The following is a 24218-nucleotide window of genomic DNA, read 5'->3' on the forward strand; positions in this document are numbered from 1 at the left end:
ATATCTTCTCCCATTCGGTCAGTTACCTTTTAGTTTTGTTGATTGTTTCCTTCGTTGTGCAGAAGCTTTTTATCTTGATGAGGTCCCAATAGTTCATTTTTGCTTTTATTTCCCTTGCCTTCAGAGGAATGCGTAGTAAGAAGCTGCCGTGGCCAAGGTCAAAAAGGTTGTTGCCTGTTTTCTCCTCTAGGATTTTGATGGTTTCCTGCCTCACATTTAGGTCTTTCATCCATTTTGAGTGTCTTTTTGTGTATGGTGTGAGAAAGTGGTCCGGGCTCATTCTTCTTCTTGTCACTGTCCAGTTTTCCCAGCACCACTTGCTGAGGAGACTGTCTTTATTTCATTGGATATTCTTTCCTGCTTTGTCAAAGATTAGTTGGCCACACGTTTGTAGGTCCATTTCTACTTAGCTTTTGTGAGTGGTGTAAGATAGGGATCCAATTTCATTATTTTGCATGTGGAGACCCAGTTTTCCCAGCTTCATTGGTTGAGGAGACTGTTCTTTCCCCCAGTCTGTGTTCCTGGCACCCTTGTAAAAATGAGTTGACAAAAAAAAAAAAAAAAAAAAAACTAGTTGACCACATACGTCTGGGTTTGTGCCTGGGCTCTGTTCTGTTCCACTGGTCTATGTGCCTGTTTTTATGCCAGAACCGTATTGTTTTTACTACTACAACTTTGTAAGATACCTTCAAATCAGGGAGCAGGATGCTTCCAGCTTTGATCTCCTTTTTCAGAATTGCTCTGGCTATTCGGGGTCTTTTGTATTTCCATACAAATTTTAGAATATTTTTTCTATTTCTGTGAAAAATGCCATGGGGATTTTGATTAGGATTGTATTGTATTATAGACTTTTCTGTGGAAAGAATTTTTCACAATATTCTTCTAATCCAAGAAGACAGGAAGTCTTTCCCGTTACTTCTGTCTTCCTCACGGTCTTCCACCAACTTTGTATATTTTTTAGTGTACAGGTCTTTTATCTCCTTGTTGAAATTTAGTCCTAAGTATTTTGTTCTCTTTGATGCTATCGTAGATAGGACTGCTTTCATGATTTCTCTTTCAGACAGTTTGTTGGTAATGGGTAGTAATGCAACTAATTTCTCTGTTGATTTTATATCCTGCGATTTTACTGAATTCATTTATTAGTTCTAACAGTTTTTTGGAATCTTTAGGGCTTTCCATGTATAAGATGATATCACCTACAAACGGAGGCAATTTCACTTCTTCCTTCCCAATTTTTATGCTTTTCTTTTTCTTGCCTAATTGCTATGGCTAGGGCTCTCTGTACTATGTTGAATAGAGATGATGGGAGTTCGTGTTCTTGATCTTAGAGGGAGAAGGTTTTAACCTTTCACTACTCAGTATGATGCTAGCTATGGCTTGTCATATGTGGCCCTTAGGCTGAGCAAGATTCCTTCTATACTAATTTGTTGGGAGTTTTTATCATGAGAGGATGTTGAATTTCGTCAAATGCTTTTTCTCCATTTACTGAAATGATCATGTGATTTATCCTTCATTCAGTTTATGTGGTGCGTCACATTTATCGATTTGCCCGTGTTGAACCATCCTTGCATCCTGGGATGAATCCCACTTGATCGTGGCTTATGATCCTTTTAATGTGTTCCTGGAATCCATTTGCTAGTATTTTGTTGAGGATCAAATAAGTAGGATTGAGTGCTGGGTGGTTGTGTTTTTAGGATACAAGCGCATTAATAAACAGGGTGGAAAATACAAAGCTGACACTACAGAAGATAGAATTCTCCAGAAAGGCTGTGCAGAGCATGGGGCAGGGGTCAGCTGGACTCTGCACTGGAAGGAGAAGAGGCAGCTCATCAGTGGTTGGTGGGTGGGTTATAGGATTTGGTGTGGGGGGCCGCGAGTTGGAATTGCTCACAATTGCTCACATTTAATGGTATGTCGAGTTAGCCGCCCAGAGAAGGGGGGAGGGGCAGACCAAAGGACTTAGGAAGAGTGAGAAAGGCGTTCAGCCAGGATGGAAACATCAGGCATTCTGTCTGAAGCACGGTCACCATGACGGTCGGTCTTTGGGTTCCCCATTATGTGCTCTCCACTGGAAAATGGTGTCCTCCTGCCATCGTTCTCCCTGGCAGTCGAGTCTGTTACCAAAGTTTGCAGAGATGTTCCCAATGACCCCAAAGACAAATCCTAAAAAAAAAATTTAAAAGTGATGTGCTTGTCTCTAAATCCCAACAGAAACATGCCTACAAGTCCTGTAAGCCCCTGAGTTCCTGGGTTAACGATCTCATCCAGCGAGTGAATTTCTTCAACACTTGGGCCAAAATGGCTTACACTGCAATACATCATCGGTACGGATGAAAGCGGCTTTATTCTCTTGCTTAATTTTGCGAAGAACTTAACGGTTTACCACGCAGTTTCATATGGTTGGACTTTTGGGTTCTCAGAGCAACATGTGAATCCAGTGGGGTTGGGGGGGGGGGCGGGGACTGTTGTCTTCAGTCTAGGATGGAGACCTGGAGACACAGGATACCCTGGGTCCCGTCCGTGGTCCCTCCGCTCAAGGACACACAGGACCAGACCTGGCACATTTATTTCCCTTCCTGTTATTCTACACTCTGTCCTGTGACACCAGCAGAGGGAAGTGCAAAAGGAAGTACGGGTTAGTTACGTGTAATTTTTAAACGAGTTTAATACATAGATCAAAATCATTTGAAGGGCACGAGAGCAGCTGTCGCTCAAGGAGCGCCTGTGTCCCACGTCCTCGTGTGACTCTGACAGTGACCCTGCGAGACGCAGTCAGCCCGGTCATCCGTCACCCTTGTCTTAGATGTGAGCGAGGCACAAGGATGTGAAGTAGCTTGCCCAGCGTTTCACAACTAGGGTAGAAGCCTTGAGATTTGAAGCCAGAAAATCTGGTTCCAAAGTCTGTGCCAAACCGCCTTTTGTGCCACTTACCTCTAAGCAAATGCTAGGACCTATCCTCTCAGAGTCACCAGCCGGAACAATCCATAGACTCCTCAGCGCCCAGTCAGGATGCCCAGCACATCCCTCGTTGCCTAAATCCATTGCCTTCCAGCAAGTTAGGGCCTCACCCTTCAAAGCCACAGCTGGTCTCCCCTGAAGGACAAGACGAGGGTCCCGAGTGGGAAAAGCCTGAGATGAGAAGGGGAGGAGGGGCCGTGGAGGGCCTGGCCGCGTGGATAGGCGATGACGGTGCCCTTGACCCCTCGGTCTACGGTCTGCCTCCTACAGGTACGTGAGATTTGTCGCCACCGGGAAGCATTCCATTCCGTCATCCACCCAAAGCCCCAGATCCTCTGACAATAAAACCAGTGACTTCTGTGAAGGATTTCCTGCAAGATACTGGCTCCCAGCTTTCTTCTTTCCGCAAGGTGAGTGTGAGAACAGGGCCGGGGCCCCCTCCCAGCCCCCCACGTTCGTGCTCCCTGCCAGCCTCCCTCCTCCTCCCCTTCAGCGTGAAAGACCCAAAGCCACAGCCCTGCATCCCCAGGCACTACGCCCTGGGGGTGGGGAGTCTCTCCTCCCTCCCTCCGCTTCCCTTCCCTTCCTCACCCCACCTCCCCCCTCCCCAGTAGGACCACCCTTGCCTGACTGCACCTGCCCCTGGCAGGAGCGTCACCACCTCCACCGACTCTGATGTCAAAGGCCGACGTGGCCTCCCTCAAAGGCCACCACACTTTATCGGGGCCGCGGGAGGTGGGTGCCCCCCAAGGACAGAATCTGCGCCTCAGCCATTTCTGTTCATTCATTCATTCAACAAAAGCGAACGCCTGGAACCGTGCCGGGTCTCGGGAGCCACTGCTCAGGTCACACGGGAGGGGAAGACGTCCCCACGGAGGGCGTTACGATGAGTGGTCGGGTGATGGGGCGTACAAGACATCACGGAGCCCCACGCGGGCAGCCCCCCATCTTTCTACTCCAGGCCGCGCAGCCCCCAGCGCCTTAAACTCCCGATATGTAATCCCAGAACCATTACACGAGTTTCTGAACGAATGTGTGAATGAGTGAACCAGTGAGGGCTTTGGGAGCATAAAGCAGGGGGACCTGAGCGGGGACCAGGAAAGGCTGCTGAGACAGAGAGCCGGCTGCCGGAAGCGGCAGGTGCCGAGCACACAAGGGGACGGCGGTTAATCCCCGGACCCGTTCTCACCGAGGGCCGGGCACTGTCGCGAGCTCTCTGTGGAGAGCGGTCCTCACGACAGTCCCGTGGTGGTGTTCACACGGCCCTCCCTGTTCTCAGGAACCCTGGCACAGAGAAGGTAAGTAATTTTCCCAAAGTCACACAACTGAGCCGGGATCGGAACTCGGCTCGTGTGACGCAGAAACCCACGTGTTGAAGCACAGCATTGGCTGGGAATCGCGTTTCTGTTCGGGCCAAAGGCCAGATACGAGGGGGGAGAAGGCCACGTGAAACGTTCAGTGTGGGCAGAGCGAAAGCCCACGAAGGGCGAACGGTGTGGGATGAAGCTGAAAAGGTGGGAAGGGCTGGCTCCTGGTGGGGGCGGGGGGAGGGGGGGGGCCCTGACCTGACTCTGCAACACGGGGGAGGAGCCGGAGCGGAGCCTGGGTCCCAGGCACTTAGGCGTCTGCTTTATTTCCCAGGCGAGAATTGGCGGTGGCCTAGAAGGACGACAGAGGAGGGTGGAAGAGAACAGTCGTAGGACGCTGAGGGAGCAGAGAGGGAGGCTCCCCGGTCTTGGGCTCAGAGAGCTGGGTGGCGGCTGACGACCGTTACTGACACAGGGACACGGGGACACAGGGAGAGGAGCAACGCGATGGGCAGAGAGGTGGCCGTCACCTGTCAAGTCTGAGACGTTCGGAGGAGACCGCGTGGTGGGCGCTGGGCAGGTGGCTCTAGGGGGCTGGAGCTCAGGAGACACGGGGGCTCGACAGCGTGGCAGTGTCACTGAGCGCCTGGGGGACAGGGCCAGGGCGTGCCGGCTGCCACCAGAAGCACAAAGAGGTCGGTGGCCCCAGTCTCGTCCCCTGGAGGCCGCGGACCCCCGAGAGGCGCGCAGAGGAGGGCCGGGGCAGAGACGGCCTCTCGGGCCTTGGAACGTCCTGAGGAAATTTGGAGAAAGAGCGTCCCAGGAGGAGGGCGGGAGCAAAGTCACCAGCCGGGTGCCCGCTCAGACATTTCCCGCAACGGCACAGCACGGGAAACACGCCAGTGTGGCGGGGGCCTCAGTGCCCAGGTGACTCGGTGAGCGCTGGTGCGGAGACCCCGGCAGGGGCATTACACGATTCAGAAGCAGAGTGAAGCTCCTAACCTGGCAGTTCACACAGGATGGGTTAAGCAAGAGGGGGAGCTGGCTGGCAGAACAGTTGGGAGCTGTGTTAGGAATCCTGGTGTTAAGACACAGGACGCAATCCAAACCTGCTTGAGCAAAACAGGGCAAGTCATAGGCTCATGCGAGTGGGAAGGCAGGCCAGAGGTTCGGCTTCAGGAACGGCTGGATCCAGGTGATCGACTGTCCTCTGCCTCCTCATATCTGGGCTGTTTCCACTCTGTCTCAGTCTCCTTTTTCTCAGCTGCACGTGGCCTTTGTCCACGCAGCCAAGGGGACACCCAACAGCTTGGCGACCCCAGAGGAAAACGTGCCCTCCTTTCCCACTCGTCTGTGTGCCGTTTCTCGACTGAGACTCTGACGTGCTCGGGTCTTCTCCTTGCTCCCGGGAGCCAGCTTGTGGCCGGGAGGGAACGCAGAGCCCTTGGTGCCCCTGACTCGCAGGGAACTCGTCGCTCTGTGCTTTCCCCAAAGCCTTTCTCGTGGCCGTGCTTCACGACTACGGACGGTCCCAGGGAATCTCTCTCGGCGCCCTCACGTTTGCCCACCGTGTGATCTCGGACACCGCTGACAGCAGAGACGAGGGGTTCTCCGCGGCCGTCCCCGGGAACCTCAACACGGTCAGGACGGCCTTTGAGGTACCAGAACGCTGAGGGCACTGGGGAGAGCAGTCGTGCAGTCGGTCCTCCCCTCGCCAGCCTCCACTCGGCCTCCCCCGCGCCACGCACCACACAAGTCCCAACGCTACGCGCGGACCCTCCGTTTCCCCTTTTCCTTCAAGCACCTTTTACTTTTTCCTACGTCTGTACTATGGCAGAATATACATAAGGTAACACTGCACTTGCCATCTTAACTATTTCCGTTTTCAAAGCTTATTTAGAGAGAGAGTGCGTGCAAGTGGGGTGGGGCAGAACCCTGGGCGGGGCTCGAGCTCACGAACTGAGAGACGGTGACCTGAGCCGAAGTCCAGAGCTGGACGCTCACCCGACTGAGCCCCCCCAGGCGCCCTCATGCTCACCGTTTCTGAGTGCACAGCCGGGTGGCCCCGAGCACGTCCACGCTGCGGGGCGGCCCTCACGCCCTCCACCTCCGGAACCGAGGCACTGTCCCCGTGGACGTCCACGTCCTGCCCGCCTGTCCTGATCGCATCTATTTTTTGTCCCTATAAATCTGGCGACAGGAGCCTCCTGTAGCGTCTGTCCCTGCGACTGGCCCCTTTCACTCGGCACAGTGTCTCCAGGACTCATCTGTGTGGTGGCCGGTGTCGGGACACAGGAGCGCCCCTCCACGGTTTCCGTGGCTTCAGTGGCCCGTGGTCCCCGGTCGGGATCATACAGTCCCCCTCCTGAGTGTCAGAAGGTCAACAAGAAGGGGGGACGCGGCCGACAAGGCATCTTGGGAGGGAGGGAGACCACATTCACGTGGCTTTTATTACGTGTTGCGAGAACTGCTCTATTTTGTTCTTAGTTATTGCCATCACCCTCTCCCCGTGCCCCGTTTATACACGAGACCACACCGTGGGAGTGTAGGGAGACCCCGGTCCACACAGGGCTCGGTGCGAGCTGCAGCTTCGGGCGTCCGGGGGGCGGGTCTCGGAGGGCAGCTCTCCGTCTCCCCCAGGACCCTCCCCCAGACGGAGCTTCGGTTGAAGGAAGCGCCCTGCCCGGGGACCCACCCACACCGCCTCTCTTTCATCTCAGGGCACAGACCGCACTCACGTCGGAGTTCACGTTTTCGGTTTATTCGTCGAGGGCGCAAGGTGGAATCGGGAACAAAACATACTAGAGGACTCGCTGCCTCGTGAGCTCTGTTATGATTTCCCCGAAATCTACTTCCTGCCAACAAAGGTAATTGTGCAGTTGGCCTTGTGGGCCTTCCCGCAGGGACCCGAGCCGTTCCTTCCTGTCCTGTTCCCTGTAGTTTCACGAGGGACATTTGCTGATACGCTTTAGACAACATTAAAAAAAATTTTTTTTTTAATGTTTACTGTTGAGAGAGAGTGCGAGCGGGGAAGGGGCGGGGGGGGGGGGGGGGGGGAGACACAGACTCCGGGTTCTGAGCTGTCAGCACGGAGCTGGACGCAGGGCTCGAACCCATGAACCGGAGATCATGACCTGAGCCAAAGTTGGATGCTCACTGGACTGAGTCACCCAGGCGCCCCGGTATGTATTTTTAATATGTACTTTTCAGTACTCACTGAATCACACATATAAAGTTAATAAACACAGTACTTATAAATTCTGCCTCAAGAAAGTTCATTTTTTTAAACATCGTTGTTTTAACGTTTATATTTTTTTGAGAGGGAAAGAGGGAGGGAGGGAGAGCGAGCACACGCAGGGGAGGGGCAGAGAGAGAGGAAGACACAGAATCCGAAGCAGGCTCCAGGCTCTGAACTGCCAGTGAAGCCCAGTACGGGGCTCGAACTCACAAACTGTGAGATCGTGACCTGAGCTGAAGTTGGACACTTAACCGCTGAGCCACCCAGATGCCCCTAGATGGCAAACATGTAAAATAGCCTGAGTGGCTCAGTCGGCTGAGCGTCTGACTTTGGCTCAGGTCACGATCTCACGGTTTGTGGGTTCGAGCCCCCGCACCGGGCTCTGTGCCGACAGCTCGGAGCCTGGAGCCCGCTTCGGATTCTGTGTCTCCCTCTCTGCCCCTCCTCCGCTCACATTCTGATGTCTCTCTCGAAACTAAACATTAAAAATCCTTTAAACATAAAAATAAATACAACAGCCTAGAACATTGCTAAAACCTGGAATAGATGCTCTACCAGCTGCTTCTCCAGACTGTTCCGGAGGCCACGATGGTCACACAGGTCCTCCGGCCACAGAACCCCTAACCAGCCGCGTGTTCGGCGAGCGGCCGTCCCCCGAATCTGGCGTGTGGAAAGTGAGCTCCTGCTTTGCCGTCTAACTGTTGGATTTGTCTTCCAGCCTTCCACTGAGCGAGCAGGTGCTTCTGACCAGACAGATACGCAGCTCTACACGTTTGAGTGCCCGGTGTATCAGACGCCTGAGAGGTCAAGAACTGTGACGACCGCTGGCTTGCCTGCAGACTTCCTGACCTCCGTGCACTTACCCACGAAGAGACCCCCCAGTCACTGGGTCACAACGCGGGTTGCCTTGCTGTGTGAGAAAAAGGAGAAATAAACGTGCGCGCCACCCCACCTACTTTTTGTCTCTGAGCGGATTTGTGACTCAGCACCCGCCACGAAACACCCGCGTGTTCAGCCAGACCGGACAGGTGCGGTCTTCTTCCCTCTGTACCTGCAGCGGGGTCTTCCGGCTGCCCCATCCCAGGTGAGTGAGTGCCCGGGGGCGTCCCAGGTACAGCAGGTGGGACTCGGCCGGGCGCCGTGGTTTCCACTCGGAAGACGGCAGGGCGTGTCGTCTGCGGTCACGTACGACACAACACACGCGAGGGGGTCCTCGGGAGCGCTCTTCCCCGGCCCCACGCAGGCCGCTTCCCTTGATGAGACGTGGTCTTGTGGCTCCACCAGACCTCCTCCCACCGAGAAGGTACCTGGGCTCACCTCACCGACACAGGCCTCCCACGTACTAGGCGCTTCCGTGGCCCCGACAGACTCCCGTGAGAGTGTGACGGGATCTGAATGGCGCGGCCGTTTCTCTCTCCGCCAACAACCAGGACTAAACGCACGGCCACGAGCCGGAAGCTGGGGCCCCCAACCAGCCCCTCCCCTCTCCAACCTTCTGAGAGCCACGATGCAGGCAGGGCGGGCGGTGGTCACCTACGGGCCCCCGTGTCGGCCCCAATGATCCCAGAGTCACAGGCACAAGGAAGAGGCTCTGAGGCGCAAAGGCCAGCATCTTTTTTATTTTCAACTTTATTTCCAACTTCAAACTTCATTATAAAACTTGTCAAACAAACATGTCAAAAACAACTAAAAACAAATCATAGCTGATATCCAGAAACTGCAGCACTATGTTGGTAAAGGCTCTTTTCACATTACCAGAGAAAGAACTAGACCTCCTCCCTCCTCCCCCAAAGCTTCGTTGGTGACTCGAGGACACGATGGGACACTCTTCCCGACGCAGGAGAAAAGCTGCTTGCTTCCATCAGCGTGGAAGACGCGAAGACCACGGGGTGCGGGCGAGGGTGCCAGAGGCCGCCGGCTCACCACCACGTTCGCGGAGCAAAGTCACACACGGCGCCCACGGCAGCGCAGGACAACACCGCGGACCCGTGTCTCGTCTACAAGATGCATCGACGCCCCAGACGCTCCGTTCGATCCCCCACAGTTAAGATCCCGAGAACAATTTAAATACAATCTTTTAGTGAATCTGCTACTGGTCCGTTACAGGACAATCAATTAGGAGACTACATCGACTAGAACTTCACAGCTACGGCTGCCCCGCGCACCCCCGTTAAACAAAAAACTAAAACGGACCAATGACTGAACAAAATAGACTCTTCCCTTCAATTATCTGTAGATCAACAGGCTTCTAAAGAGGAGCGCCGCCCCCCGTCACGGGGAGGAGCGTTGGTGAAGACAAGGGACGTACGAGCTACAGTATAAACAGCGTGGCCTCACCCGGAGCAAAATCACGGTTTTATCTTAAAAAAGTCAAAAACGTACAAAAATATTAGCCCGAAATGGCAAGTTTTCAAAAACCAATCTGTGTAAAAATGTTTAAATAGTGCTGTGACTCCAAAAATATATATTCTATTTTTTTTTTCTATCTGCAACAGTTTATAAAGGCAAAACGGACACCTGCGCGTGAGGTAGCAAAGCCAAATCCGCCAGCTTTGGGTTAAGGAAAACACCCCTCCCGGGTCTTACCAGCATCTTTTAGACAACGTCAAGTGAATTCTAATGGTTTCACAATTTTTAATCGACAGGTATGACTTTATAAAATTTAATTTAAAATACTGCAAACGTTTTCGTTAAAAAGATCCTTAGTCCTAACGCTTATTTCACATTCAAAATACTGTACAGAAAGACCCGCAGTCCCCATATATTACATAAAATCTGTGTACTTACACTTTCCGGCGCAGTTCCAGAAGCGGAGGGTAAGCGAACTGCTGAGGGTCTCCCTTCATCTGCCCCTGCGAACGGCCCCGTCCCCGCTCACAGAGAGCACCGGGTCCCCGCTCACGGCAGCGGACACGGGACCCGAGTCCTCTTTCAAACCCCGTCGCCCACGAATGATTTACTTCGGAAGCAAGCGGACGCGAGTTCTCTTCACGAGATGTGGACGAGGCTCCACGGGGCGGCTGGTGTCACTTAGGAAACACGAGGACAGAAAGAAACAGTCACAGCTGGAAAGTCCTGGAGACCCACAGACGTCACCGGGATTGTCTCAGTGCATCTTCAAGGACGGCCCGTCTCCCGGCACAAAGCAAATCCCAACGATCCCCCTTGTCCTCCGTCCGGCGTCAGGACCGAGTGGCCGCAGGCGTGGCTGCGTTAAAAGACCACCGGGCCCCCCGGTCCGGACTCAGAAAGAAAAGTAAGACCCCGTCGGTGCGACAGATGAAGATTCGCTCCGGAGCCTTCTCTTGGTCTCCCGGGGAAGCCGCGGGGCAGGCGCGTGGGCGGCTAGTACACGCGGGGCAGGATACGGTAGGGCACCCGCCGGCAGTACTGCTCCCACGCCAGGCCGTACCGCCTGCGGCAGTGGCGCTCGTCGCGGGCCTCCCGGTGCACCAGCAGCACGGTGAAGTAGGCGACGTAGAAGTACGGCAGAGCGTGACCGAAACCTGGGTCACGGCACAAGCGTCAGTGACGTTTCCGATCCCTACGCGACACTCCCCCCAGCCCCCCCCCCCCCCAAGGTGAACCGCGAGATTCCCCAGGCGCCCCCCCCCCACCCCCGCCTCTGCCCGCCGCGCTCACCACAGGGGAGGGACCACGCCAGGGCCATGAGGAGGTCACCCAAGTAATTGGGGTGGCGAACAAAGCCCCACCATCCAGAAACCAGAAGATCTTTGCCCGTCGAGGTGTGAATGGTTTTCAAATCTAGGTGAAAGTAAAAAGACATTTGTAATCACCTCTAGACAGACGGACGTAAAATCTTTGTGTAACGCAAACGTCATAAATATAACCCCGTACTTACGTGCAAGCTTTGGATCAGCGGGATTTTTCCGGAATGCGTTTTTCTGAGAATTTGCACATCGGAAGATTACGTATCCACAAACTGTAATGTTTTTAAAATCTCGTGTTAACAATTTAGATACAATCTAATATTTAAAAGCATCAGTGATTCCACTTAGGAATTCTGTGCTTTGAGGAAACTTCCAAAGTAGAGAATACTCTGCTCTCTTCAGGAACAATTAAAGGGGCGCCCGGGGGGCTCAGTCGATTGAGTGTCTGACCCTTGATCTTGGCTCAGGTCGCGATGTCACGGTTTGCGGGATCGAGCCCCGTGTCAGGCTCTGCGCGGACACTGCGGAGCCTGCTTGGGATCCTCTCTCTCCCCCTTTCTCTCTGCCCCTCCCCTGCTCGCATGCTCTCTCTCAAAATAAATAAACATTTTTTAAAAACTCAAACCCCTGTCACCTCAGGACATCAAGAGAGGAGTATCCTGAAATGTCACTACTGTACCGCTTTCCTCATCCACCGGGGGACACAAAACCAACCGATACGGTGCCACCCACACACGAACGCTAATCCGGCCCCGGTTAGAACCACAGCAGTACTGGGGCTCGCTGCTGCTGTCACACCCACGAGCCAGAACACGGACGCCGCCTGGATCCGAAGCAGGACGAGACCCTGCACGTACACGCACACACGGAATCCCCCCGCACCCCGACGGCTTTCGTCCGGATTTCGGAGCGTCAGATTGAGAGGCCCTGACCAACAACCGCTGGCCATTAGCCTTCGAGTCTGTCTGTCAGTCCCCCATAGCGTGGGAAGGAACGATCCCCGTCTGTTGCTGACCTGCAAACTACGCGGACCGCCTCGAGTGATACGCAGGAGCCGAACCAATGTTGAAACTGAACCTTAATTTTAAGCCTCGCCTTCAATCTCCTCTTCTCCCCGGGATGCCAATCAGAGCAGCAAAACTCCCTATATTTGGAGGTCGCGCTAATTTTCCTGCCCCGCCCCCGCTGGAGGCATTTACCAAACACGTCACAGAAGAGCCGCACGGGACACTCAGCCAAGACCACCCGCGATGCTCCTCGGCTCCGGCCAGGCTGCCCTCCCCCGCTTCCGCATGTCCCCCCCCCTTCCCCCCCCCCCGTCACCCATCCCACTTTACCCGCTACAGTTTACACTTCAGATTGACCACCCTCCCCCCCCACCGAGGCTACTCGGACTGCTATTCCCCTGAGACCAGTCCCGACCTCCTTCGACACAGCCGCAGTGGGCGGCGGGCCCCCCACTCGTGCTCGTACGCCTCGCCCCGCGCCCGAGGGCAGGCCGGGCTGGCACAGCAGGACCAGACTTCCTGCTTTTCAAGACGCCCACCAGAAAGAGCGGCCGCTGCAAAGAAAAACCACCCCAGGAACGAAGCACCCATTCTCTCTGCAAGGCAAGCGTCTTTTCAAATGACTCATCAAACCACTTACGTCACACCTGAGCCAATCACGTCCCTCTCCGAGGGCGCGCTGTGAATGGGCCCGTACGAGAGCCCAAGAGACTCCGTGCGCGACATTTAATCCACAGAGACAGAGGTCGGCACTCACGTTTCAGGGCGATGATGAGAGAGGCCATCGGCCAAGACACTTCATTTGGGTGGCCGACCAGATAAAAGGCTTGGAAGCTGTAGATGAAGGGAACCCACACCAGGTCTCCGAACGCCAGCATGAACCCAAACCCGTCGTGGGTGATGTCCATGGTTGTCAACAGTGCTTCCTGTTAGGAAAGAGAGGGAAACGCAAATTTTAAGAACGTTTGGGGAGGGGGGCGGGGGCCGCCTGGTGGCTCAGTCGGTTGACTCTTGATGTCGGCTCAGGTCATGATCCCAGGGTCGTGGGATCAAGCCCCGCATCAGGCTCTGTGCTGACAGTGCGGAGCCTGCCTGGGATTCCCTCCCCCTCTCTCCCCCCGCCCCTCCACTACTCGCACACTTTCTCAACAACAACAACAAAACACTTGGGGAATGAAAATTCTGTGTTCCAAGTGTTCAAACAAAGCACCGGTTCACAAACGGATGCAGGGCTCTGGGAGGGCACAGCAGCTGCAAGTTATAGAAGAGGGGAGGGGCGCCGGGGGCTCAGGTGGTTAAGCATCTGACTTTCCGCTCAGGTCACAATCTCACGGTTTGTGGGTTCGAGCCCCGTGTCGGGCTCTGCACTGACAGCTTGCTCAGAGCCCGGAGCCTGCTTCGGATTCTGTCTCCCTCTCTCTCTGCCCCTCCCCTGCTGGCACTCTCTCTCTTTCTCTAAAACAAATAAACATTAAAAAAAAGGTGGGGGGAAGAGGGGTTCTGGTTCCTGGGCCCGTGTCCCTCACCAGGTCACTTTGCCGCCTTCATCTCCGCTCACGGTACCCTCTCATTCCACGATCTGGAAATGACACGTGTCCAAAACGCCTCTCATGCTTCCCGCCTTCACCCGGGCCGTTCTCCGACCTCGGCCTCCGGCTCCCCAGTCACCCCCCAGCTGCCTCCCCTGGACCCCTCAGACGAGGCGCTTGTCGGATGCCGCGCCTGCTCACAGTGGGCGTGCCAAGTCCTCACTCTGGCAGGGACCCCAGGTCTCCAGCTCATCACCGTCACCCCAGCACACGGCGCACGGCTGGCGCACTACACAGTCAGCATTTTCGGCGTTTGCTGGAGGAATGACGACACCGCCGGCTGCCCCGTATCAACCCCGCGTGCACCCGTCTCCCTTCTGATCACAACACACGGGATGCCCCTGCTTCCCCCTCCGCTGATGATGCAGGAACAGGGTTTGACCCGCACACGCAAGCCGCCAGATCACCGCTGGGCCCAGACACCTGCAGGCCGGACTCCAGATCGGAGACGCCACTGAGGTCAAACTCAGAAGGCCCGGCCCGAGGGAACGTCTAACCACCTCCAACCTCAGGCCACGCGGCTGACGCAGGACAAGCAGGGAGCAAGCTCCACTGAGGGGTCCGAGGCCCAGGTGAAAGGAACAGGTGGGAACTCCAAAGACCCCTTTCTTCCAGAAAGCAAGCAAATGGACCATGGAATAGAAAACCGAAGTCACAACCTCCGGGCCCTCAGGCCACACTCAAGAGCAGCGATCCCCGCGCACGATCCCCGGGCACACAGGCTCTCAGGTCCTGCCATCCGATCTCCCGGGAGCCAGCAGCCTGGTGCACGGGACAGGAGCAGGGACGAGCTGCCGGGCAGCCACTGCCTGGTCAGGCGCTCCCAGGACGGCCTTGCAGACAGAGGGAAGTCACTTCTATCTAATTACCGTCCTCCGTTCCCTCAGGTCAACCAACTAACAAGAAGGGGAGTCAGCCTCACTGCCCGGCCACAGCCGGATGCCAGCGAAAATCATCAAGTCAAGCCCCTTTGTCCACAGAGCTGGGGCACTGATGACACACAGGGAAAACCACCCCCAACTCCAGTGCTCGACCCCCAGGACCTGCGACAAACCGCCTTCACAGAAATCAACAGAAGTCACCGTTCAGCGAAATCTCTGGAACACATGAATTTCCAGCGAGGGCCATGGTGACTCCCACCGCGTGACAGCAAGCTAGAAGAATTGCTCATCGCTGAAACGCCACCAGAAAGGAGTGTAAAGAGACATCTCTGTGACACCCAAGCAACAGTGAAGCATCACCGGGCTCCTGAGACGGAAGGTGCCGGCCCCCTGGGAGCTGCCGACTGCACCACAGCGGAGGACACCCACCCGCAAGTCCTCTGGGGGGGACCTGGAACCTTCTGAGGCCCCAGCGGCGGGTGCCCCACGGGCCTGCAGTTCTCAGAGCACAGAGCCAGGAGCTTGACAAAATCCGTACCCCGGCTACTCGTAGCTGAGGTTCATTTACCTTGAAAGGCCCTGACCGAACAAGAGGCAGATTACGGAAATAGCAACACGACGCTTTCCGAGTCACCCTGAGAGACTCCGTGACCCGGTGCAGCAGCCAAGCCTCCGACTCGAGAGGTCAACACACTGTCGTGAAGACTGACTCGGACGTGGTGATGTAGGGAGGCCAGTTTTGTTTTTATTAAGTTTACTTAGAAGGCGGGGCAGAGAAAGAGCAGGAGAGAGAATCTCAAGCAGGCTCCACGCTGTCTGCACATATCCTGATGTGGGGCTTGAACTCACGAACTGTGAGATCATGACCTGAGCCGAAATCAAGAGGTGGATGCTTAACCGACTGAGCCACCAGGCGACCCTGATTTTGTTTTTAAAACCGGAAGAAAACTCAACTTGAAACCTGGAGGCACAGGTTACAAAGGTAACAGGAAATTGATAAAGTAAAACAGGCCTGAGGAATACATGATTTTTAAAGGGAATATATTGAAACAAAGATTAGGAAAATATAAGCCCGTCTTCAAAAACTAGAAAACACTGATCAGACTTTTTTTTTTTGTTTTTAACGTTTTACATTTGAAAGAGAGAAAGAGACAGAGCATGAGCAGGGGAGGGGCAGAGAGATGGAAACAGAATCCGAAGCAGGCTCCAGGCTCTGAGCGGTCAGCACAGAGCCCGACGCGGGGCTCGAGCTCATGAACCACGAGATCGTGACCTGAGTGAAGCCGGACGCTCAACCGGCTGAGCCACCCAGGTGCCCCAAAAACACCGATGACGTCTCCATGTGCCAGTAAGGGCACGTGTTAGGAGCTCAGCTTTACTTACACCCGTTTCCCTGGTTATCACGACTCCTCATTTAAGATGCATCCGAAGGGAGCTATTCTGTACATTCTGAAGCACCACCACCAAAACACCTGCGCTATTTAAGAACCGGCTGCCGCCTGACGATCCAAAGAGCAGGACCCTAACTCCGTGCTGATCTATCCGTCCACGTTCGTTTGACACGGTGATTAAGAAATTAGGGTTTATTTATAGGAACCGGACACACGCACAGATCTTAAATACTTCGCGCCAAGGAGCAGCTGATGCACATGCTCACCACGCCGCGTGGACGGGCGCCCCGCCTCCTCCCAGCAGCCCTCCTCACCCCGTGTCAGAGGCCGCTCGCCCACACTCAACGCCGCCAGACTCGAGGGCCTCTGCCCCTAAGATGACTTACCTCGTTCCAGAGCGCGTCCACCACATACAAGAGCTGGAAACTGTTAACCAGAGTCATCGCTAAGGACGGGGCAGCTCGGTTCTGCAGCCTCATCTCAGCCAGAAGCATCGCCAGGTTCACCACCACCTACAAGAAAAGGGGCAGGTGCGGTCTCAGGGCGCCGCCCAGACCCGTAGCAACAACGGCGACCTGCAGGGGTGACGCCAACACCACGAACCCGGGAGCGGCACTCCGGGAAGGACCCCCGGTCGCCTCCCCGGTACTCCGGTCAGAACTACGTCACTCACTCCAGTCATGAGGACGCGATGGCCCCTGACAAAGTACGTGACCGGCGCTCTGCAAATGTCACGGTCACGAGAGGCAGGGAAAGACTCAGGAGACAAAGCTGAACCGCAACCACAGGCTCGAAGAGCCTTCGAGAGAGGGGCCCAGGACAGAAAAGGGCCAACGGTGGAGGAAGCGGGGAGGGGGGGGGGGTGCAGAAAGAAGGCCTGGGGATTCAGCTACTATCACTGTGACAGTGGGAATCTGCCGGGCGGATACGGACACAGGGGGAGAGCGAGGTGCCAAAGAGAATCCTGACTGTGTGTCTGCAGTCCTCCCACAGGTCTACGATTGGGTCAGAATGCATTTTCTTTTCTTTTTAAAGACAGGGAAAATATATTTTTTCTCACGTGAATTCACCTACACGATCACCTTCCTACCTAAATATACCGATATAAGCAAAATAAAACAAACTCTCCATCTTTAATCACCTGGAACAGGGCACCTTAACCCTGTGCACTCTACTTACGGGAACAACAATACCTGAAATACAGACTCATGGAAAGCTGTAATCACTCCTAAAAAAATACCACCTCCCACTTTAAGTTGTCTAAAAATCTTTTCTAAACACAAGACTAATTTGTACTCCTGAACTGAATTTAAAAACAAAGAAGACATACCCATCCAATCAATCCAGGGCGCAATTCACAAAAGTATTTGAGGTCAAAAGTACCGATCCGAGGATTCAATTCACGGCCGATGAAGAAATCATAGATGGCATTTCCTGGAAAGGGAAAAGTTCTTACCCAAACAGTATGGCAACGGTGAGGCTTTAAAATAAGCCCTGCTGTCTACCGTCCAGGGTCCCAATTCAGCCTCTCAGGGAGCCCGGCAGGCACTGGCGTGGGCAGACGGGCACAGAGGCGAGGACCGAGGAGGCCGGAGGGTGCCCACCCTGGCTGGAAGCAGCTAGGCCCCTAGGGCCAGGTGCCCTGATTTTAAGGGCACTGGAGCTTTTTTTAAAACAAAGACTCACCATTTTTTAAAATAAGCAACCTGAGTTTTTAAAATATTTGAATACTTGAAGGTCAGAATCAACCAATGTATAATCTCTGTTATTTTGGGTCGTTTTAAGGACGTTTATGAGACCAAAAAAGAAAACTGTCATAAACTGTGATGCTAAGTTACTAAAATGTCAGTTACTATAATAAAAAAGTTACTAAAATAAACTGTCATCAAGTGACTGAAAAAGGAACAGAGATGAATAGGAAAGTCGGAAAAAATAGCGAATAGATTCTTTCCCTTTAAGCGTATCTTCCTTCCCATTTTTTTTCCATCCTGTTATTTCTTCCTCCTCATCATGGCTGTGACCTGGAGCTGGCGGGGGGGCGGGGGGGGGGGTGGGGGGTGCTTACCGGAGCTGGAGGGGGCCAGGGCACCGGGAGGTGCCCCCGCCGCCCGCACCGCCAGGTAGACACTCAGGCCCAGGGAGAAGGCGGCAGCGGCCAGTGCGAACTGAAGGAAGTGGCCGTACACGTAGTGCAGGTCCGCGCCCCAGAAGACGGCTGCTCCTATGACCGCGGACGTCAGGAGGAGAGCACAGAACCCTTGAAAGAGAAAGAGAACACGTGCACGTGACACCCAGGCTTCGCAAGATCCGTACCCCTGAGGAGACACCGCACCGTTGTTGCTTCCGAGCTTACTCGCACGAATCGGGCTCAGAACACACGAGCGGGCAAGCAGGCAACGCCCGGTCTTCAATACAGACGCTGGATCCCTCATACGGGTCAAGTATTTTAATTTGCTTTTGAAGTTTATTTATTTTGAGACAGAGACAGCACGAATGGGGAAGGGGCAGAGAGAGGGAGAGAAAGGGTCCCAAGCAGGCGCTGTGCCCACCTTGGAGCCCGATGTAGGGCTCGAACCCACAAAACTGTGAGATCATGACCTGAGTCAAGACAAGAGTCGGACACTTCACCAACTGAACCACCCAGGTGCCCCGGGTTTTCCAATATTTTAATAGTTCATATGCTATTCGTTTTCACTGTGAATCATCAATATGTGCTTTTCATGAAAACAAAGCTAAAAGTGCACAGAAATTCACTATTAAACAGCAGAGAAGAATCTCAAAATTCACATAATCCTAACCTTCGGGCCCAAGTCAGTAACAGAGCTGTGCCCAACACACACACACACACACACACACACACACACACACACACACACAATCCGCGGGGCCATCTTGGCAGTTACACCAGTGTACTTTTACCTGAAACGCCTTACCCGCGATGGTTCCAGAAGATCCTAGCTACATCCCACCTCCCGGGGAACAGATCCCAGGACCCTGGCCTCAGAGAGCCCAATGCTCACGGGCCATCGGGTCACAGGCAACTCCCGACTCCACGGCGCCCGGGAGGCCCGGGAGGCCCGCGCCAGCCGGCCCCGCTCGGGCTCGCGTGTGCCCGGCCTGCCTCTTCCGCGAGCCAAAGCAGGAGTTACGCGTCCGGAGGGAGCGCCCCAAGAGCCGCCACGCTCGGATCGACACGCAAACGGAAGAGAGGCGGCCGCGGCTCCCGCACGAACTCTAACACGGCGGCTCCCGTGCAGCAGTGCGCGGTCTCTGGGCCACCGTCGAAACCCGCCTGCGCCGCACGCCAGGTTTTGGCCCTAGGGTAACTCCGAACGGTTGTAACTTTCCCTTCAGCTTTTTAAACCATTCGTTTGCTCTCGTAAAATGTATGAATGTTAAAGGAAAACGGCGGCAGACGGAACAGCTTCCTGCCCTGTGGCCCACGTGCATTAAAATGAACCCTTCACGATGGCCTGGGCGCTTCCTGTGTGAGGGGTAAAATCTCACCAACAGAGACCGAGGACGACGGAGGCAGAGGAACCAGACGGGGAATCTGGAATCTGAAAGAGAAGGACCGGGCAGCTGGTCCAGCGGGCTGCCATCCAGCTGGCGCCCTGTCGGAGGGGCCACAGTCCCTCACAGGGGACTGAAAACAGAAAGCGGGACCTTTTACAAAAGAAGGCAATCAGCGCCCAGGAAGAAGCCACAAAGATCAAGAGACCAGAGGGCAAGAACCTCCCCACCGTCCCGACTCAGCCTCACTGGTTCTAACAGCAGCAAATCTGGTAAAAGTTTGTAAACGCCCGACAGCGGCAAGTGAGTGTTAAGCACCCACCACGGGTCGGGCACTGAGCTAGGCTCGATGTTTTCCACACGGCACGACAGGCACCTACGGGATCTTCAGCTGTCCTTTGAGAATCCAGCAGAAGGACTTCACAAAGCAGGCGCTAAATAAGCCACAGGATAAAGTACCCACGGTTAGAAAGGTAAAAAGTGACAGGACTGGGGCGCCTGGTGGGGTTGAGCATCTGCCTTCGGCTCAGATCACGACCTCACGGTTCGTGAGTTCGAGCCCCCCATGGGGCTCTGCTGACTGTTCAGAGCCTGGAGCCTGCTTCCGATTCTGTGTCTCCCTCTCTCTGCCCCTCCCCCACTCACACTCTGTCTCTCTCTAAAAAATAAACATAAAAAAGAAAAAAGAAGTGATAGGAATAGGGTTGAAAAGGCCAAGAACGAGAATGTACAATGTAATTCCCAAGGAAAGGAGGACAGTCTACGCAGTCCTGTTAAAGTGGAAAACCCTTTAGGGAGAACTCTCCTAAGAGTAGGGCAGCCGTACCCGACGGAGGTACAGACCTGCCCGGTACTCACAGCCGACAAGCCTCCCGCAGGCCAGCCCCCTGCCCGGCACCAGGGGTCCCCAGGGACCCACAACCAAGGCCCCCGGCCCGGGACTGTCGGGGAGGCCCATCAACAGGATGATGGGGACAGAAAGAGAGCACTGGGTCACAGGGGAACGTGGAGTCACCAGAGCGCACCCGAGACCGGTGGAACACCGAACGCTATCTACCCTGCAATTAAAATAAAATTAAAAACTAAAACTAAAAAAAATACATAAAAAGGAGAGAAAGGGACCCGAGGGCTCCTCTGAGCAGAGACGTGACAGGAATGATGCAGCTGCCACAGGACACTCTGGGGACAGTTTTCCAGAAAAAGCACCGTGGACCCAGCCAAGTGACGCCAGAGGCCAGGAGTCGGGGGGTGAGGGGTGGGGGTGGGGGAGGAGTGGCCGAGAAGCCGGAACGGGCCTCCCCAGACCGTGGCGGTGACCCAGGGCGATAAAATATAAACACGGCGACCGGTGACCGTACTAGGAAAATGAAACCGCGTGCCAGGGAGAAGCGACGGGCGCCGTCCCCGCGCCCGCACCCGCACCCGCACACCCCCCGCCCGGCTGGGCCCGGCTCCCACGGGTGGCGGAGCGCGACGCTCGCAGGCTTCCTGCGCTCACTGGTTGGCGTGAAAACAACAACTCACCGTTGAGTCTGTACTTGAGCCTTCTTCCATCAGCAAGGGGCATTCCTTCCACAACCTCAAAAAGAAGAGAAAGGGATTTTCTCCACCTGAGACTTTAAACGGCCTCGCGTCACACGTCGTCGTCGATTCCCCCGCGCGGGAGGAGATCCAGGACCCCCGTAGGGAAGGCGGCGGCCAGCGGCAGGCGTCTCACGGGCACCCGCTCGCCGGCGGAGCCGTTCCGCCGGGATGTCTCCGGCCCGCGCCCCGGTGGTAGCGGCGACGGCGGGAATGGCCACCCTCCCCCGCCCCCGCGTGCGCCACCACCGGCTCCGCGTACTTCAAACCCTCTATGATCTCGTCCCCCGCTCGCTCCCCACCACCGAGAAAGCAGAGCAGGGGCCTGCGGTCTCCCGTCGGCGAGGCCCCCGTGCGCCCGCGCCCCACCTAGCCGCGGACGCCGCCTCGCGTACTTCTCGCTCCTCGACCTACACAGGTGCGCACGCTCGGTCCCTCAACCGTTCCACGTGATCCTTTATCTCCAAGAGACGGGGAGCACTTCGCGCGCGAGGAGCACTCCGTCCCTCCATCGGCAATCGCGCACGGCACACCCGCACCAAAGGTGCTCGACAGACACGCGCCTCCCACGAGAGGAGTCAGAATAAAACCCCCACTTGCCCGACAGCGGCCACAGCTTGCTCCCCAAAATAACTATTCAGAAATGTCGCAATTCATCTTAAACACGAAACACCAGGGGCACGTGGGTGGCCGGGGTTAAGCGTCCTACTCTCGATTTCGGCTCAGGTCACGATCTCACGGTCCGTGAGTTCGAGCCCCGCGTCGGGCTCCGTGCCGACAGCTCAGAGCCTGGAGCCTGCTTGGGATTCTGGGTCTCCCTCTCTCTCTGCCCCTCCCCTGCTCACGCTCGCTCTCCCTCTCTCTCAAAAATAAATAAACATTAAAAAATTTTCTTAAAGAAAAGTAAAGATACAGACTGAGGTCCCTGGAACTCGGGAACTTATCAGTTGAGGAGGGAGGAGGTCCCGGGACAATGAGCCCCACCAGCAGAAACTTACCTTCCCGACCGGCAGCAGGTAGAACAGAGCCTGCATTAAAAACCAGAGGATGTAGACCCCAAACACTCTGGTTTCCCACAAATCCTGCCAGGCCGGCAACGGAGGCGGGAAGTTCAGAAGACTGGGCTCCTTCTGTTTACACATCAACAGCAACAGGCAGAGGCAGGCGGGCAGTCCCAGCATGATGAGAAGCACGCCTGCAGACAAGGCTTGAATCTCAGTCCAGTTTATCTCGCTCTGTCAAGACCCCTCGGGACTTCTGAAGTCAGAACTGGAGCCTGGCTAACCGCTGAAAGCCGTTTCTAACGGGCCATCACAGACTCCTGGCTGCACCTGCCGTGCCCGGTGGGCAAGCGCCGTGGCCACTGAGGACATCAGCCGCTAGCCAGCACCGGACAGCTGAGCTCCGCCCCAGAAACCAGGCTCCAAAACGTGTCAACTCCATCCACTAGGGAGCAGACAAGCTGAGATTCCAGCAAGCTGAAGATCAGAACATCTAAAACCATCAGCCTCCTCTTTTTTTAAAAAAGTAAAGCACTCTATACACCTAAGTTTCTAACAGAACAGATTCCCACGTAGCAGGTGCACAGATTCTAGGCACGTCGGGACACCGTCTCTCACAGACCCGCTAGCCCACAGGGTTTGCTTGCAAAACACGAAGCAATTAAGCCACGCAGGACTTGGAGCCGGCCGAAAGTATTTTCTTTTACTAGCTCACAGATCATCAGTACTTTCAATCACCGCCCACTTACTAGCAGCGAGCCCGGGCCCCCACCCGGCTTGTGACCTGGCCGCCTCACATACCTCCCGAGAAAGGCCTTTCCTTTGGCGCCACTGCCGCGATGGCTCGTGCCCCCACCGCCCCCCCCCCCCACCAAGCAGGGGGCGCTGCCTACCAGGGACTCCCCCAAACTCCAGGTCCTTGGTCTGCGTGGCTGGAGCTTGAGAGGTTTTCAGCGACGCAGATCTTGTCGTCGTAACAATGTTTTCTTGCTTTGAGTCCATTGCTTGCATCTCTTCTCTTCTAGGACGCAGGCTATACTGTGTAGATGCATAACTACGTTCCTCTGACAGATGGAATTTTTCCTAATTGAAAAATAAAAAACACTAATATTTACAGTCAATAATTATCAGGGTGCCTTGGGTGGCTCAGTGGATTAAGCAGCTGGACTCCGGCTCAGGTCATGATCTCACCGTTCACGAGTTCAAGCCCCGCGCCGGGCTCTGTGCTGACAGCTCAGAGTCTGGAGCCTGCTTCCGATTCTGTGTCTCCCTCTCTCTCTGCCCTCCCCCGCTCATTCATTTTTTTTCTCTCTCTCAAAAATAAACTTAAAAAATTAAAAAAAAAATAAAAAATAAACTTATGGTCAGTAATTATCATTAATGCCATCGCATTAACTCAGGATCTTAATATAGCCGTCTACTAACAAGAATACATTTGTTAAATTATGTTGAGCCTTAATTTAAGGACAGAAAAGATTATAAGAAAACACTGGTTTTCAATGTGATTTTTTTTTTTTAACTTATTTTCAGGGAGAGAGAGAGAGAAAGAGAGCAAGTGAGAGAGACAGCAGGGTTGGGGCACAGAGAGGGAGACAGAGAATCCCAAGCAGGCTCCGCACTGTCAGCACAGAGCCCGACGCGGGGCTCGAACTCATGAACCGTGAGATCGTGACCTGAGCTAAAACCGAGAGTCGGACGCTCACCCGACAGAGCCCCCCCCCCCCAGGCGCCCCTCCAATGTGATTCTTGAGGGAAAGTCACTGTAACAAAGAGAAAAAGCGGGGGGAGGAACGGGACACCTCGCACCTCAGCGTGTCTGTGAGGCATGCCACCCCTCTCGGTGCGCTCAGTCTCCCCGTTGTATCTGCTGATGCTATTTCCAAATGGCTTCTAAAATGAAGAAGACGGAATATCGTGAACTTAAGAAAGAATCAGACCTCATTAAACAGAACATGATGTCCGAATGTTGTTATGAAATCAAGCAATAAAACAAAGATTTTCACAGCTTCAACTCTGAGGGATTTCAGCATACTTTTGTTAAAAAGGAAGAGGATTAAAATCGATTAGAATTTCCCAATCTT

At 54.7% G+C, this 24218-nt stretch overlaps 2 protein-coding genes and 1 long non-coding RNA gene across 16 annotated transcripts in view; 1 reads left to right on the forward strand and 2 right to left on the reverse strand.

The window, feature by feature from the left end:
• The window catches only part of DNAH14 (dynein axonemal heavy chain 14), a 320839-nt gene extending 312381 nt beyond the window's left edge, over positions 1-8458 (forward strand). For 8 of the 12 annotated variants that reach the window (XM_045049335.1, XM_045049340.1, XM_045049338.1 and 5 more), the window contains 5 exons: positions 2212-2324; positions 3229-3368; positions 5760-5923; positions 6986-7132; positions 8222-8458. In XM_045049335.1, coding sequence (XP_044905270.1) covers positions 2212-2324; positions 3229-3368; positions 5760-5923; positions 6986-7132; positions 8222-8437 — 780 coding nt within the window. In that variant the 3' untranslated portion in view covers positions 8438-8458. Of the gene's footprint in view, positions 1-2211; positions 2325-3228; positions 3369-3760; positions 4006-4599; positions 4731-5759; positions 5924-6985; positions 7133-8221 lie in introns of those variants that run through there. The other 4 variants (XM_045049344.1, XM_045049345.1, XM_045049343.1 and 1 more) reach the window with 4 other exon arrangements.
• On the reverse strand, positions 1884-3234 carry LOC123382925. Its single transcript, XR_006592107.1, has 2 exons — positions 2932-3234; positions 1884-2163 (listed from the first exon to the last, which is right to left on the reverse strand). It is a non-coding gene; the product is annotated as an uncharacterized LOC123382925 (long non-coding RNA).
• A 648-nt stretch (positions 8459-9106) lies between the features above and the next one.
• LBR (lamin B receptor) overlaps positions 9107-24218 on the reverse strand; it is a 43950-nt gene continuing 28838 nt past the window's right edge. For all 3 annotated transcript variants that reach the window (XM_045049356.1, XM_023247871.2, XM_045049357.1), the window contains exons 4-14: positions 23944-24027; positions 23031-23220; positions 22135-22331; positions 21080-21134; positions 18108-18299; positions 17373-17476; positions 16429-16554; positions 12939-13107; positions 11366-11446; positions 11146-11268; positions 9107-11009 (exon numbers count right to left, since the gene is read on the reverse strand). In XM_045049356.1, the coding sequence (XP_044905291.1) occupies positions 10849-11009; positions 11146-11268; positions 11366-11446; positions 12939-13107; positions 16429-16554; positions 17373-17476; positions 18108-18299; positions 21080-21134; positions 22135-22331; positions 23031-23220; positions 23944-24027 (1482 nt within the window). In that variant the 3' untranslated portion in view covers positions 9107-10848. The remainder of the gene's footprint in view (positions 11010-11145; positions 11269-11365; positions 11447-12938; positions 13108-16428; positions 16555-17372; positions 17477-18107; positions 18300-21079; positions 21135-22134; positions 22332-23030; positions 23221-23943; positions 24028-24218) is intronic.

The sequence above is a fragment of the Felis catus genome, chromosome F1 (genome assembly GCF_018350175.1).
Source record: "Felis catus isolate Fca126 chromosome F1, F.catus_Fca126_mat1.0, whole genome shotgun sequence".
NCBI lineage: Eukaryota > Metazoa > Chordata > Mammalia > Carnivora > Felidae > Felis > Felis catus.